This window comes from Carassius auratus, chromosome 7 (genome assembly GCF_003368295.1).
Source record: "Carassius auratus strain Wakin chromosome 7, ASM336829v1, whole genome shotgun sequence".
NCBI classification, from domain to species: domain Eukaryota; kingdom Metazoa; phylum Chordata; class Actinopteri; order Cypriniformes; family Cyprinidae; genus Carassius; species Carassius auratus.
In genome coordinates, this window is record NC_039249.1 from 30,652,730 (window position 1) to 30,664,509 (window position 11,780).

General features: G+C 39.2%; 1 protein-coding gene across 1 annotated transcript; it reads right to left on the reverse strand.

Moving 5' to 3' along the window:
• Positions 1-121: 121 nt before the first annotated feature.
• Positions 122-11,026, reverse strand: eif4g2a (eukaryotic translation initiation factor 4, gamma 2a). The gene is made up of 22 exons (XM_026268723.1): positions 10,994-11,026; positions 10,794-10,889; positions 9,872-9,981; positions 9,579-9,644; positions 8,083-8,208; positions 7,773-7,875; positions 6,686-6,817; positions 6,529-6,595; positions 6,283-6,434; positions 6,087-6,197; positions 5,828-6,010; positions 4,597-4,735; positions 4,359-4,495; positions 4,170-4,274; positions 3,958-4,086; positions 3,767-3,871; positions 3,474-3,689; positions 3,122-3,380; positions 2,511-2,715; positions 2,204-2,412; positions 1,834-1,955; positions 122-1,748 (listed from the first exon to the last, which is right to left on the reverse strand). Exons 1-22 carry the CDS (start codon positions 11,024-11,026, stop codon positions 1,683-1,685), a joined length of 2,871 nt encoding a protein of 956 aa, XP_026124508.1. The 3' UTR covers positions 122-1,682.
• Positions 11,027-11,780: the final 754 nt, after the last annotated feature.

The following is an 11,780-nucleotide window of genomic DNA, read 5'->3' on the forward strand; positions in this document are numbered from 1 at the left end:
TGTGATTTAAAATATTAATAATCAGCAGCCAAAAGTCTTTAATGTCGCTTGCTGAATAAAGAAACAATGTCTGAAATATTTTTAAACTGTACTGTAGATGCAACTTCATCTGCAAATTTGACACCTTTATTTTTTTCATTCTTTATTAGAAAATGTTTCCAACATGGCATCAGTAATACAATAACAGCCTACCTATGGAAAGCATTTCACAATATGAATGAGATACAGAAGAACTGCAGAAAAACAAGATCGGTGTGAACCACTTAAAAAATTCAATTACAAAGCATCATTTATGGGGCATCTCATATACCATTACAGTATATCCTCTTAGAATTCATTTCTGATTAAGGGTTTTAAGCATAGTTTTCTTCATTCCTGAATAGTAAGACATTTCCAATAAAAAAAAAGACAATGATTCAACCAATTTAAGTAAAAAAGCAGAGCTCAGGCCCTGAGCAAAAGAAAAAAGAAACTGAACACTGAAGTGTAACCGTTAGTGTTATCAGCTAGAATTGAAAAACCTCTCCATAAACTCCAAATCCAGACAAAAAAACAAAAACAAATCCAGCATTGTTTATTTGTGCATCATGGTTTCATTTTGAACTGTAGGAGGGCCTTCAGTAAACAAGTCTGATGACAAATGTTCTTTGTTCCACAGACACATGCCCAATCACACATGAGATAAGGCCAAATAAATGCTGGTGTGTAACTTTATTGAAAGCAACAGTGGTACACCGAACATTCAGAGCTCTTATACCGTACAGTAACACTTATTTGTTGTCCTACCTAATGATAAAGCTTTGATTTCCCCCTCATGATTAAATAAATACATATAATACCCATCATGGGACAACACTGTAAGGTTGTAAAACAGTGATTTGTATATTGAACATCCATACCAAATTTCTCATCTGGTTTCATCTTTATTTGACCAATTAAAATGCATTAAAAAAGTAGACACTTCTGTTTGGATCAGATTGATGCATCTAAACAGACTGTGTTTGGTAATCCCTGAACATGCCGTAAAGAAAAAAACGATTCAAATATCAGCTTGACAAGTAGAGGAGGGGCTGGGAAAAGAAAAAGAACAAGAAAACAAAAGGCTGCATAATTTCATCTCTCCCACATGGCTTTGTTCATATTTATAAAAAAAAAAATAGGAGGGGAAGTAAAAAAAGATTTCACAATCATAACTGGAAAGTAAACCATTTTTCCCATTTTCACAGACTCGAGCACCTTTCAGATCTGGAGAGTTTTCGTGAGACTATCACACTACTGTGAGGTATGAACAACGCATCCACTAAACACGTTATGGTAACCAATGACTGCTGAGGATTCCTTGCAACAAACAAAAGCGACTCAAAATATGACACGGAGCAAAAGTGCATTTCTATAGATTTGTGCTGAAATGAACCGCTGCAGAAAAGGCTCTTGCAAATACATGTTCTTAAAAGCAAAAAAAAAAAAAAGATAAAAAAGGATGCAGTTTTAAGCTGCTAATACCATTTATCTGTGGTGGGTCTGAACAGACGCTAGTCATTACATGCGTTAAACAATGAGGCCAAAGAGAAGCCTGAATAATACGTTGGCTTGACACTGCAGGAAACAGCAGCGTGGGATGGAGTGCGGCAGGTGAAAGGAGAGATGCTGAAACGAAACGTCAAAAGGCTTTGGCTGGTTCTTTAGTCAGCTTCCTCCTCAGACTCCTCCTCTTCTGCCGTCTCCAGCCAGGTGAGCCACTGGTTCACCTAAACCGGGAAAAGAGAGAATAAATGTTAAAGTGTCTTTCAAAAGAAATGGTGTGCAAGCGTTGAATGCAGTTGAGATAGTTACCTGGAACAATGCTTTTCCTTTCCCTGGAAACTCCTGTGTAATATCTTCTTTCCACGCTAGGAAGGCCTCTTCTTCAATTATCTCCATATCATAGAAGTAGACAAAGTAGCGCAGTAACATTCCTAAGGAGATGAGACACCATTAAAAACCGGAAAATGAGCATTTTCTCTGACTACTTCAAGTCTAAGTCTTGGTGAACCATCTCCAGGGTTCCCACATTTTAGGCCAATGACTTCAAGCATTCTGTATTTAAAACATATACAATATAATAACAACAACAACAACAATTATTACTAGGGGAAGTAACCATTTTCTCTTTCAATTCTGGGGGAGGTTTCTTAATTTACGGTCAGAAGATTTCAAGCCGTACCTTTGGGGAAAGCATGGGCGTTGCAGTGGACTTGTAGCGCGTAGAGTGCACTGACTTGTAGGTCCACGTGATCATGCAGGAACTTTTGCATCACCGGTTTGAAGGCAAGTAGCAGCTGCTTTTCCTGGTCGAGCTGCTCTTTCGCAGGTGCAGATAATTGGTCGTCTCCTTCAGTGGAACACATCTCGTGGAAAATGTACTGCAAAAAGCTAGATGAATTTTGGGAGGGTTAACCAAGTGTCCATATAACAAACTTTCATTCCATTTATTTATAAGAAAGGTTTGAGCCAGCAGGTCTCAATCATACCTGGTCATCAGAATGTTAACGAAACCCTTATCAGTGTGCAGTTTGGGAGAAATGTTGTCCTTGATCCACTTGTAGATGGTTTGCGGGGCAGGATCCACTTGGATTTGTTTCAGCAGCTCCTTCTCCAGCTTCATCAGAGGGAATAAGAAGCTCAGGCCCTTCCCCTCCAGAATCTCCAACATACGATCTTTGTTTTGATCTATTTCTATGGGCAGAGACGGGAATATATGATTATATTAGTGTTCTATTATAAAAAGTGACCGGATTGAGTCCAAAACAATTATTAGAGGGCCAAAAGTCTGTTCGTAATGGTTACTCTTAAATAAGAGCTTTTTTCACAGCCCATGGATAAACATCAGCTGTGTGGATGCTAGGTCTGGGTCGACCAACTCCACATGAATCGATCTTTATTTTGCTGAAGGGAGAGCTTTTAGTCTATCTTCACTGAACATTATTTGCAGCTCATTTAAAGTAAACTATATGTGTGTCAACCGGGTTACCATTCTAAAAGCATAAATACATACTAATGTTAAGTTGATTAACTTAACTTCTCAAAAAATGTAAGAGGCGTGGAAGTATGTCCAAACAGGGAGGAAAACAGAAGCCCATACCTGGCAGCATCTTCTGCATGTTGACCTTGCTCTGCTGGAACAGGTCGGTCAACCACTCCCGATCTTTTATTTTGGCCATTTGCTGCAAGCAGAGGAGGAAGAGAGGAAAGTGGGTGCCGTTCTCCAGAGGGTGCGCCAACTCTGCCATGCTCACAAGCTCAGCAATGATCGCCCGGGCAGCGAACTGAGCCAGGTAAGATTTCACCAAGGGAACATCCAACTCTATCTTGGGACACTGGTCCAGAACATTGAGGAAAGCCTGTAAGATGATGTCATTTGAGGAAAGGATGAGTTCCCGTTTCAGTCGAGATGCTGTGAGGGTGAACTTCACTGGTGTAAAGAGTTTACAAACCTGCATAAAGTTCTCCCCCGTGACCAGTCCCTCCACCCGGAGCATGTTGATCAGAGTGCTGACATGCTCTCGGTCCTCATCTGGGCTCTCCAGTGAGCACATGATCATCTTACTCAACATCTCCGGCAGGAAGTGTTTGGGAGCTTTCATCTCTCGCACCCCATTGACCGCATCGTTCATGTGTTTGCTGCTCAAGTAAGCGGTCACAACATTCTCCTGCAAGCAAAGTCAAGGAACCGCTCACTCAAAAGTTTGATTGAACCATTTTGAATAAGACATTAAGTGGAACATACAGTCATCTTAAGCAGTTCCTCCTTAGCAGGAGGTGGCTTCTTAATCGTCTTCTGTGGCTTCTCCTGAATTGGAGGTGGGTTGGTTTTCAGGCCAAGCTGCGGTGGCTACAAACAAAAGAAAGGGTTAAATCCATCTTGAAAATAAGAAATATGGCATTTTGTTCCCATGCATGAGCTACAGTACTCCTCACCTGTCCCAGCGGAGGTGTGGATGTGCGTGGAGGTTGAGCACTAGGAGGAATCATGGTAGGTATCTGCGGCTGCAACTTTGGCATTTGGTTTTTGTTCAGAATGAATGACTGAGCAGGTCTCAAGCTAATCTGAAACATGAAGATGTCATCATTAATCCTACAAGATGAAAAACACAACCAGACTATAATGAATGAAATAAAATCATTTATACCTCATCGGCATTCAGCTGTCCTTTCTTAAAACGTGGCGGCATATCCTTGGACTGAGCTTGCTGTTGAGATGAATGAGTCTGGCTCTGGAAAAGCAGATTCTGCCCCTTTGTTCAGAACAGAAACACTTGTTATTAGCACTAATATTATGAAGTCCTGAAGCATTAGTTGTTTGGTAATTGGGCTTTCACCTGGTTGGATTTCATGAAAGGCTGGGGTGCAGGGGCCATGTGGCCACCGTGACCGTTGAAAAGAGGGTTTGTGCGACGGCCCATGGTGGGGGAATACCTGTCCTGAATGACCCCAGGGCCAGTACCAATCCCACTGCCTATAACCAGACAACAGAGTTATTAAGCTGGCAGTGAGCTATAGAGCAAATCCAGTCATGCACGACCTGTCCCAGAAATGTCAACGCACTTCAGGACATACCTGGCATCTGCCCAAACATATCCGCTAATCCCCCGAGAGTCTCTCGGTCAGGTTTCATTCTTGTCGGCAAGAAAGGACTTTCTTGAAATAAGTCCGTCCTCATTCCTTGAATCATTGGTGGAATAAAAACACCCAAATCCTGCAAGGAGCAAAAGACAACAGATTTTCATATCTGCAAGCCTTTTCAAGCCACAGACATTTTTTCTTCACACCTATAAACCCAAAAACTGCTAAAAAGTGAATATGTCAGCTGATAATTTCTTGATATCAGTAGTTTAGTTTCTGGAAAATTCTGATATTAGAATAGAACTGCATAATAAGGAATTAGGGCTGCACGATATGTTGTTTAAGCATCGATATCGCGATGTACGAATCCACGATAGTCACATCGCAGGATGTGCGATGTAGGCTGTCGCAGTTGATCCGTTTTTCATTAACTGTACGGGCAAGCTGCTCCCCGGCCCTTGACGAAGGTGATTCGTGGATTAATTGCACAGCAATTTTCAAATTTTAAGTCCTGTCAGTTTAACAGGGCAGAGAGAGAGAGAGCATGAGAGCGCGCCCCGGCCGCACGCTCACCGTCTTCAAAAAACACGAGCGCTGTCTTGCTCTCTCTCTCGCGCATATTAATCAATTGACACGATGTTGTCGATGTTTAAATCATTCAAAATGAGAATGTAAGTGTGCTCACCCCATTTTTTTTTTTGTAAAAAAAGGTTATATCGCAATATATAAATCGCAGAAAAATAAAATATCGCAATGTCATTTTTTCCCAATATCGTGCAGCCCTATAAGGAATCAATGTTGCTTTGAAACAGCAATGTCTATGCTAAAATTTTAAACTTTAAAAAGTGATTTAAACTATTTCACACAACAACAGGTCAGTATTGGGGGGGTTTGATAACTTGCAACAATCTTTTTAAATGGTCTGTGCCATTCAACGTAAATGTATCTTGTGAATATTTTTCCCATACTGCAAAAATTAGTTTCTCAGAAAACAGTTCCCTTTAGATATAATGATATATTCAGATATCACATAATTTAAAACACCATCCGTAAATAACAAGTCCTCAGATTTGCATGAATTGTGCGAATGGCCCAATTCATTGTCAAAATGGTTTATTTCACAGAGACACAGCGAGTTCTAATGTTAATGCACTCAAATACTTTTAATGTTTACACTGCAAATCCAGAAATCTAAAAGGTCAAACGATAGCTGACGGGGTCTCACCTTTACTGCATCCTGACGGATCTGGTTGATAGTCTTAGGTCCATTATCAATAAAAGCTTTCCGAGGCACCCAGTTGTTCTCACGCAACTCCAAGGTATCCTGAAGCAGGAAACGAATCCGAGCAGGCAGGTCCTTGTTGTTCATTAAGGATAGCATACGGCCGAAGTACTGATCCATTAAAGACTGCGAGACAAAGGGGTGTTAGGAAATACCACGGTCTTAATGCACCCAAAGTCCTGCTAGTCTTAAAGCAGCTTACCTTGGCTTTCTCATGATCTAGTCTTGGCCCCACAGTTCTCATTATCTGACAGAGGCACTCCAAATCCTCCCCCATATCCTTAAGTTGGACTCTTTTCTTCTTTTCCAGAAGCTTCAATTAGGAGAGTTCAAATGCAACACCGTTAAATTGGAGATCAAGAAGCCGACATGAATATTTCAGTTGAGTAATAACTCACTGTTTTGATGCATTTATGAAGGATAGACTCATGAATGAGATCGAGTTTGCCAAGTTCTCCGATGAATTTGATGTTTCCCAGCATTTTGATCTTGGCAATGGCACGCTGCTCCTCCTCCTCAGAGGTGAGAGGGCTGTCAGTTTTATCATAGACTGGTAGAAAAAAAAAGAAATAAATCAGAAGTAAAACATCAGAAAATTCAGTATAGCTGCTGTAATAATGTTTACAATTCCATGGTCTACTTACGGTCAACATTTCTGGCACGGTTTTCAAATTCATCTTGAAGTTTGGATATCAGAAGTCTCCTGAATGTCTGTAGGAGCACGACGAAAAAGTGGAATAAATCTCTCAACACCGTACTCTGTGCTGTGAAGCTTCTTGCAAATTAAGAGGAATTTCTTACTGTGCTCTGCTTTTGTGATGACTGGATCTCGGTTGATGGGCCATCAAAGTTCGGAGCATCCTCTGCCAGACGCAGACATAGCTGAGCATATAGCGTGCTATACTTCGGCTCTTCAAGGGCTTTGTCTACAATCTGGTCAAAGTGAACAAGTAGTTGAGCCAAGATAATTAAATCAAAAGCATTTCTCTCACAGGCAAGAAAAAAAAAAAAAAGTAGTGTAAATGCAGAAAAGACCAGTGACTGTCCTTAAATGTCAATAGCTGTTTCAATTCAAAGATTCAAATTTCACTAGTGCGCAAAACTGGAATCTAATAAAACATTTGCAAATAAAGCACCATTTCCATCCAACGAGTCAAAAAAAAAAAAAAAAACCTTCCTGATAAACTGGCACTAAATAAAAGATGCTGTGAACAAGATCGGTCCGCTGCTAGTCTTGTGTCATAACGAAAAGTCACATGACTTTTGATGTGCATAGAAGAATAAAGAATCGGATAAAGTTTATCCTAATCAAATGTGCGCATACGTTTTTTTTTTTTTTTTGCACGTTTCCATCATGTTTTTTTCCCTCCCATGCATTATTCAAAAATGCTCCAAATTGGTGGATGGAAACATAGTTAGTTAATTAATATTAACCTTACTATCTCTCTATCCATCCATCCACACACACAAGGGCTGCACAATATTGGAAAAAAACTCACATTGCAATTTTGTTTTTCTGCGACATTAAGAAACAAATAATACACCAGATGACTGGAATAGCTCTATTTGAAAAATAATCAATGATTGGGGTGATTTTGTAGGCGAGCAAATCAGTACAGAAAATAAACATTACAAGCATAGATAAATCTAATAGAACAAAGATACAAATTAAATAAATTATGCTTTATATATATATATATATATATATTTTTTTTTTTTTTTTACGTAAATCTAACAGTATTCAGGTACAGAAATTGTATAATCAAATGTAAAACACTGTAGTATTCACTGTATAAATTAAATGTTATAAATTGTGTTAAAGCAATACGTTTTAAAGTATTGGTATTGTGGCTCTATCCTACATATATAAAGTGAAGAAAACCCTCACCAGCAAGATGATTCCTTTGAGGACGAGCTTTGAATCTACGCCCACATTCAGGAGCTCAAGGCATAGCTTGTCAAACTTTTCAGGGGTCAGTTTATTAAGTATGCTACGAAGAAAAACAACAAGCAAAATGGTTAGTTCTACGGTGACATCCATTGTCACTGGTTCTTAAACTAATTCAAGGACATTTGCAACCAAGAATATTCAAATCCAGGAATAAATGTTTTTCAAAGCTAATTTTCACAGCAGGACAAGAGTGTGTTCTGCTTCGTCTCTGCAGTGGTGAATGAGAAGATTCATTTCAGGCTCTTACCCTCTCACTTTTCTGAAGATTGCATCGTGTCGTTCTTTTTCGTTGGAGGAGTTGACATCTCGTCTAGTGCTTCGTGAAGGAACCCATCTCTGAACGCTAGGCCCTGGGGTTTTCCCCAGGAACTCGCTAGAAAACAACAGTTCAGAGTCATTGGTTTTGTCAAAGCTTTAGTGACTTGATGTTCATCATAAAATGTGCCAGTCAGAAAGGATTCTGGCATCACCCGTACATGACAAACACTTTATTGCCATTTTCCTCACAGGAGGTCAAAACTCAGGTTCAGAACAAGCTACTTATGTCTACATTTAAAAAAATCTTAAGAAGTAAATCTTTTCTTTCCAATAGACCTATATCCATGCGAAAAGGCTCAAACCAAAAATGACGGACTGGACTTGATTTTGTCTATCAGGAATTGATTGGCTAGTTGTTATTTGCCATTCCTGCGATCTCTTGAGTAACAGACTGCTGGGAAGGAAAAGTTACGCAATGATGCACAATTCAGAGAACGGATGTTATTGCGATTAAAAATTAAAAAGGGGATATAAATTTAAATAAAAATGAATACATTTATAAACAACATTACATAAAAAGAACAGTAAGTTTAGATTTAATGGTGACTTCACCTAACCTTTCTTTCTTTCTTTTAACTTTCTTCAGACAAAAAAAAGCTACAGTACAAGGTTCCTTTTTTAGCTGGTTGCTATTCAGTCAAAAAATCTTCCCCCAACTTACACAATCAACAAGTCCTCAGGAAATAACGCAATGATTATGTAATAATGGTCACTGATATAGAAGACAGCAATACATTTAAATGAGCCAAACGGTCAAACAGGTGCATTAAAGGATCAAAACTTGAAGTTCATTTTGATTCAGGTTACGTTTCACGACAACGATGTAGTCAAAAAACAGAAAAGTTTTTCGCTTGCGTTTTTAAAAAAAGTTTCCCATATACACATTTTTAAAATGATTCGCATTTACACATATCTGCGAAATACGCAGTATTATGTATGTCAGGCCAGTAGTTGGCACTGCAACCTTGTAAGTAAACCGTATAAACCGTATGATTATATGATGCGTCTCCAGTGTTGATTGTAATATTAAAGATAAATTCACACTTTGCTGAAGAGGCATTAGCAAACTCATGAGCAGAAACAACAGTACCATATTCCACTGTAGTTGTGCATGTTTGTTCGCATTTGCTTTTAAAGTCGAAACATACTGCGCATGTCTACATACCTAACATGTACTACACACACGCATGACATCACCATTTTCAAAGATTCCCATATTGGGTGTTTACACAGAAACAATAACAGTGGCATTTTCACTTGCACTTTTCACAGTTGTTGTGCAAGTGAACGGTCAAAACACACAAAAAGATTTGTCTTGTAAGCGGACCCTCAGACACGACTAAGAGATATCCAAACCATTTTTTACTTGCCAATTAGTCAATTTACATTTTAACAAACAAAGGGTCTATTCTTCAATTCACGTACCTGTTGCCGACAGACTTGGGATAGTGCTGAGGTGCACCCCTACCTCCTCCTCCGCCCGAAGAAGCACTATAAAAATGAAAATTAATATCGAAAGTTTTCTTTAAATGACTGGAACTCATTTTCCAATCCATATTCCCCAAATCCCACAAATTCATATATGAAATACTGAGCTCTCTCTGACCATAAGCTTAATTAAAAGCTACCAATATACATCTTATTAACTAAACCTTAGGTATATTACAGATCTTCTGAAAAGGCACAGGTGTGTAATAAAAGTGAAGTGTGTACCTTACCTGAAACGAGAAGCACCCCCCTCTGCGATCACACTCTCCACTTTGGCGGCTTGACAATGAAAGATCCTCAAAAAGAATGAGAGAGAAAGGGTGGGGTGTAGAAACACGGGCTAAAAAGAGGAGAAAAACACTTCATTTAGATACATTCACAAAACAAGTCGAAGTGACAAGCATTTAAGTTCAACTGAAATGTAAAGGAGAGCTTTAATGGCTCTTTAATCGCAATGAAAAGTTGACAATGCGGATAAATGTGAAGAACTGAACTGCCATCAAATCTGAACAAAGCGCAAGGCCTCTGCCATGAGCTCAGGTTTCACAAAAGAACCTTGATTTATTCATTCAAGTGGCACTGTAACTGGGTTTCTTAAAAAATGTTCACGGTCAGTTAATAAAGACCACATACGGACTGTTTAAATAAGCGTAACGTTACATTTTATGATAAACAATAACTCGGTTGTTGTCATGGTGCTGTTTGTTACTGCATTAGCATTAAGGCTAATTATCTCAGAAGAAAACGGCCAAGACCTAGACATTCAGTGTTTTAATTAAACACAATAAGCAAGTAGAAACCACAACCAGGCATTAAGAGTAATAGCGGGTCACGTGGAAGAATTATATTCGTTGTTATATGGTCAAACGGGCGGTTTACCGGCAGAGAACAGCTGATCTAATAACCGGACGCCATTTCCTAATTAAGGATCATAAAGCGAGTCAGCAGAGCAGTATTATCAACATATAAACACACAGCGGCTCGCGTACAGCGATAAACCTCTGGCGTTAACTCGGTAACGGCGCTCGGTTCACCGGTAGAACGGAATGTAACGTTAGCTACTACAGGTCTAGCGAAAGAGGATGCGAGCAATCGGAGCCATTTTACAGCAGCAGCACAGTGCTAATGTAAGTCAGATTAGATCAATCTTACCTTTTCTAAAAGAACTTCAGCTTTGATGATGTTGGGATACCACAAAAAGAAAAGAAAAATAGATGAGGAAAAGAAAGGAATTGTATTTAAACGTGACTAATGATATGGTTCTAGAGCAGTGCGCCTTGAGGTGACTGGACGCACCGGTGTGAGGAGGAGAACTGCGAGCTGACGTCACGCGCAAACGCGACTTTATTCACTGGATGCGTCAGACCTGCTGGAGGGTACGTCATCGTCATCAAGTTTCGCTGCATCTACACTGGACAAAAATTTAGGAGTGGATTTTGATTCACCTCAGTGATTCGAGTCTTTCGAATCATTGATATTTATTCGATGGCCCTTTCCCGCAGTTTATGGTTTCGCCAGCAGGTGGAGTGTTTTATGCGAGTCATTTACCTCGTTAACTCTGCGTTCTTCTCTAAAAGTTATAATCACGATTTATTCATCCACTCATTCGATGTATTTGTATATTTATTTAAGCGTTATTTTTATTAAAAATGACACGATTGGATCTTCCGACAGACAAATTTGATTTCAAGTAATTTAATCATTATCTGATTCCTTAACATTAAACAAATCCAATTAATGTTATCATATTAAGAGACAAAAAAAGTTTAAACACCACAAGCATTTTCGCGACAAATGGCAGCAAAGCACATCTGCATTTTTCATCTATTTTGTTAACTTCTGGGAATGAAATTACTCTTAATATTACTATTAGCAGAGGCTGCTGCTGAACACTGCTGAGGGATGCACATTTTCTAGTTTACGAAACCTTTAGAGTCGCAAATACAAAAAAAAAAAAAAAAAAATTCCTTGTTAGACCAACAAAATTACCCCAAATGTTGCCCCCACTAGTCAAACAAAGTTGTCTGAACAAATTTAATACTGTTGAAATGTTAAAGCTGCGGTACGTAACTTTTGACGCTCGGTTAATAAACAGAACTGCTTGCGTCTTGCGGAAGAACATCGTAGCCGGATCTACTT

Excerpts from the sequence above, each read along its gene's own strand:
- eif4g2a (XM_026268723.1), bottom strand. The coding sequence starts at position 11,026 with ATGACGTACCCTCCAGCAGGTCTGACGCATCCA. Across the intron at positions 6,596-6,685 it reads CATCACAAAAGCAGAGCACA|ACATTCAGGAGACTTCTGAT; the intron begins GTAAGAAATTCC and ends GTGCTCCTACAG. Across the intron at positions 6,011-6,086 it reads TAGATCATGAGAAAGCCAAG|TCTTTAATGGATCAGTACTT; the intron begins GTAAGCTGCTTT and ends TTTGTCTCGCAG.